General features: G+C 37.6%; 1 protein-coding gene across 2 annotated transcripts; it reads right to left on the bottom strand.

The window, feature by feature from the left end:
• Nucleotides 1-1,021: 1,021 nt before the first annotated feature.
• On the bottom strand, nucleotides 1,022-4,211 carry LOC121786349 (G-type lectin S-receptor-like serine/threonine-protein kinase At4g27290). Of its 2 annotated transcripts, none has more exons than XM_042184965.1 (7): nucleotides 2,877-4,211; nucleotides 2,670-2,807; nucleotides 2,430-2,551; nucleotides 2,138-2,348; nucleotides 1,786-2,023; nucleotides 1,569-1,719; nucleotides 1,022-1,492 (listed from the first exon to the last, which is right to left on the bottom strand). In XM_042184965.1, the coding sequence occupies exons 1-7, from the start codon at nucleotides 4,162-4,164 to the stop codon at nucleotides 1,187-1,189; spliced, it is 2,454 nt and encodes an 817-aa protein (XP_042040899.1). In that variant the 5' UTR covers nucleotides 4,165-4,211; the 3' UTR covers nucleotides 1,022-1,186. The 2 variants fall into 2 exon arrangements, with proteins under 2 accessions (XP_042040899.1, XP_042040900.1); XM_042184966.1 differs by having other exon boundaries at nucleotides 1,301-1,492; nucleotides 1,609-1,719.
• Nucleotides 4,212-4,572: the final 361 nt, after the last annotated feature.

Here is a 4,572-nt window from a genome sequence, read left to right as displayed (position 1 = left end):
ATTACGAGCAGCCACTACAGAAGTAATGTTGCACTGCCCATCCAAATTTGAAATTATAAGTAATTCGGGCTTCCTTGTTTAAATGATTATTTCTCGTGCTTAAGATATAAATTTCCATTAATTAATTGAAGTCTGATATGGACTTAATTAATTAACATCTTATTATTTCCAAGAGCGGACGTATCAAGAAACACTTATTTATTATTCATGGGATAATTAAATTCCAACTGGCCAGTTTCCGAATAATAAAACCTTGTTTGAGCTCCTCTTGAGGACATTATCAAACCAGACTCACCGGCGCGCGATTCAACATAATAGCAATTCTTGCACCGCTAGATATTAATTATCACTACCCAATATATCAGGATTATTGGGTTGCGAAAAACCCACACCATTTGATAAGTCAAAGTAGTGCATAATCAATATCGTATGCTCAATGCTAACGTATGTTGATTAATAAATAGTTATTTATTAAGACCTAATCTTCCAGTAGATAGCATGAAGACATGTCTTGCTGTTAGATCCATTCAGTGCTATACCACACCAATGTCATCTTATTTCAGTAAGGCTTAGAAATATGCGGACTGATATTGTAACCTTTCACGATAGGTAGTTTAAGCCTATCTGGGTTGTGAAATTCTTATTTTTCTTTGTTCAGAACAGACCGTGTTACCTTAAAGTGGACTTAGACTTTGTTTGCTTCTTATACATTTAAATGTTTGTAAAACATTTTATAAATGCACAAGCAAGCACAATGTAATAATATTAGTGATTCTTCATGTGAAATTGCTCGAATAATACTGAATCGGGTTAAAAGTGTATTATAGAGTTTTTCGTATACAAGCAAGATTCTATTCGTGCTCGAAACATGTTTTTCAGTATACCAAACCTAACAATAGCTCTATACTCAGCCTCGAGAGACGATCTCGCAGCAGTATGATGTTTCTTACTTCGCCAAGTTACCAAGTTTCCTCCCAAATAGATGCAATATCAAGAAGTAGACTTTCTATCAGACTTAGAATTAGCATAATCAGCATCTAATATCCTTAATTAACAAATCCATTACCCATTATATACAAATGTATACATAAAATAAAGATTGCAAATTTCTGAGTCACCAGAAATCTCTCCCCCACTCAAATAGATAAAGAAAAAGATAGATAGAGAGCAGAAGACACTGGGGATCTCATCTGGCCTCCAAGTCTGTAATAGTGATTGTATTCTCTGACTTAAAACTTGGTGATGTAGAACTTCCGGGTGGGCTTGAACTTCTTTGAATAAAAAATCCAGGCTCTTTTGGTTCAGGCAAAACTGCGGCATTAGATCCTAACATTGACACTACTAATGACATGATAGGCCTATCATCCGCATATTTTTGAACGCATAATAACCCCACTTGAATGCATCTCTTCACTTCACACTCCCTAAATGTCTTCCTCAAACATCCATCCATCAACTCCAAACACTTGTTTTCTTTCCAAAGCAACCATGCCTACCACACCACAATAATAACAACCTCAGTTTTTTGACATATGAATAAAAATGGAATCAAAGTAGTATTTGCATACATGGCCCAACAGGTTAACATTGTGATTGGTGTCTTCATACCCTCTGTTCTTTTTTCCACTAATAATCTCCAGCAAAACCACTCCAAGACCAAAGATGTCAGATTTCACTGAGTATTTCCCATCAATTGCATACTCAGGAGCCATGTATCCACTGCATAATATTATTTATCAACATAGGAAATATTGGAGTATATTTAGTTATATAAACTAAACTTACAATGTCCCTATAACCCTTTTTGTTCGAGCTAGAGCCTGATCCTCTTCGAAAATTCTGGCTAGCCCAAAATCTGAAATTTTCGGAGTTAAATGTCTGTCCAGTAAAATATTGCTCGTTTTTAGATCCCTATGAATAATCTTTAATCTGGAATCATGATGGAGATATAGCAGTCCCCTTGCAATCCCCATAATAATGTCATAACGCATAGGCCATGTCAAAACTGTTTTCCGACCATCATCTGTGAATGATTGAACACCAATGTCCACAGTGGATATGTTAGTCTCTTTGTCATAATGCATGTCGGATGCAGCTATGGCATTTAAATAAACAAGTAAAGGATAAATCTGAGTACCAAAAACAAGAAGATCAAGGCTTTTATTCTCTAGGTATTCGTATATTAGCATCCTCTCGTCTTCTTCAATGCAACATCCTAAAAGTTTGACGAGGTTTTTGTGTTGGAGTTTTGCAATCACCATAACTTCATTTCTGAACTCTTCAAGACCTTGGTGTGAGGATCTTGACAATCTTTTGACAGCGATTTCTTCTCCAGATGGCATGTTCCCCTGCTTATGCAAGTTGTTTGTTGGCAAATAAAGTATTCATGTGTTTTTGTTTAACTTCAAAACTCTCATTTAGTATATTACCTTGTAAACAGGACCAAATCCTCCAACCCCAATCATGTTTTCCGTTGAGAAATTATTTGTTGCTTGCACAATAGTCTCCATTTTGATGACAGTTAATTCTAGGTCCTCATTTTTACTTTTTACTGCAACAAAGTGTGGGAAAGATAAATGTGCTTCACTTTTAGCTCCAATATTGGTTTGCATTATGAACAGATTATATCATATTTTCAGAGAAGTTCACTGCAGAATATGAATTGTTACCTTGCCTCTTTAGTCTTGCCATAAAAAGTATGCCTCCATTGATAAAGGCCGAGATGAAAACACCAGAAGCCATTGATATCAGTATTAACTTCATAGGCCTTTTATTCTCCTTCTCATCCTCTAAACCTGTGCTCAAATCTACAGAGAAATTCAGCAGCCAATATTATTTCCATCTATAGGAATAAGAGTTAGAAATGGTGATGATACCTAGTTCAGAAACTGGCATGCGGATATAGATGTTCTGCTTGCTATCTGCTGCAGAAAGTTCCTTGGTGTCAATGAGTTCATTGAACCACATCAAACAGCCGCTTCCTCCATTAGTAATGAATGGATTCGCATACGCAGTGCAACTGCAGTTTTTCAAGCACTCAGCTTTACACTCACTAAGGCTCATATTTCTGTTCAACCAAAAACTCAACATGTCAGGATATTTCACCCCTCCAACCTTTACAAATCCATCTCCACCGTAGCAATTCAACGGCTTAATTCTAGTGCAACCACCCGACCAATCCTGAAGGTCCCAGTAACTTTGAAACTTAGGAGCAAATCCCTTGAAACACTGACATCTAATTGGGCTGTTAGTTCTGGATTTGCAGATTCCATTAGGACCACATATACCATATTCGTCGCATGTATCTTGAGGAACTGTAAAGGCACGATTCCATTTGTGTCTCTGAGCATTGAGCGTATGGCGTGTCATTGTACCAGATGGATCCAGAGTTATTCTTGTGACAGCCGGGCTGCCGTATTCCACAGATATCATCCTCTCTTGTCTGAACACCACAGAAACATTGTACATGGCATTGGGAAAGCGTGGACCGCCACCAAAATATAAACCGTTCCACTGTCCCAGCCGGTATCTCTTCGTTGTCCCTCTCAGCTCTACAACATCAGGCAAGCCATTGTTTTCCATTCTTAATATGTAATCTCCAGGAGAAGGGTCATCGGCATTTCTCCAAGAGGTCAAATATTTCTCGACCCCCGAATCTGCATCATCAACTAATTGCATCCCTTGCAATAAAGTGTCAGTTGGATGATCAAAACTCTGCCATAGGTAGCCGCCTTCTGCCATGTTGTCTACAAGAACCAAGTTTCCAGAATCCAGGAGCTGCAAAACTGGATTAATATTTGTTGGAATCCCTGATGAATTCGCTAACCAGATAATGCTTTCGCCACTGCTAATAACAAGACTTCCATTTCCAGATATCATAAAAAAAGGTGTTTGGTGGGCAGGGATGGGATGGTTTCTATTTGCAACCCAGGCTACAACATCTGGTGTGTTGTTGTACCATATTCCCAAGAATCTATTTGAGGACTTCCCGGGTGAGAAAAATCCCATTTCAAAAACATGGTTTGAAGAAACCAGAGTCTGCCCAATAACAAGTGTTTGATTTGGGAAAAGTATGTGATCATAAACTGCCCCAACAGTTAAACTAAGAAAGGGGGCAGAGTGAAGCAGGGCGCAGAGGATTGTTGTGAAAAAGCAGAGAGTCATCTTAGAATCGGATTACATGTATGTTCTTCTGGCCGCGGATGATTGTACATAAATCATGAAATGTAATGAAAAGTCTAATAGGTTAACTTTTTCCTTTTCCCATTTCTTACTTTGATTCCATAATTTTTCCATTGTTGATAGCGACATCAGTCCAACGACTTGGAACAGTTGTTCAGCAATAAATTGTCCAATCAGTCAAATTCTAGAAGATGGAATGAATCAGAATGTCTTTTTTGCATTCTTTAAGATGTGGATCAGTTGAGACTTGAGATAGTGGACTCCATGATTTATCTACAAACCATTGTGATTGAGGTAAAAACATTTTGTATGTTTTTCTACTGTACAAATGAATAATGATGAAACCAAGTCACATATACTGAAAAACTCTGATATTGTTTGTTTTGGTTC

This window comes from Salvia splendens, chromosome 22 (genome assembly GCF_004379255.2).
Source record: "Salvia splendens isolate huo1 chromosome 22, SspV2, whole genome shotgun sequence".
In the NCBI taxonomy this organism is placed as follows: Eukaryota; Viridiplantae; Streptophyta; class Magnoliopsida; order Lamiales; family Lamiaceae; genus Salvia; species Salvia splendens.
The sequence above is the reverse complement of the archived record's forward strand: the minus strand, read 5'-3'. Positions and strand labels throughout refer to the sequence as shown.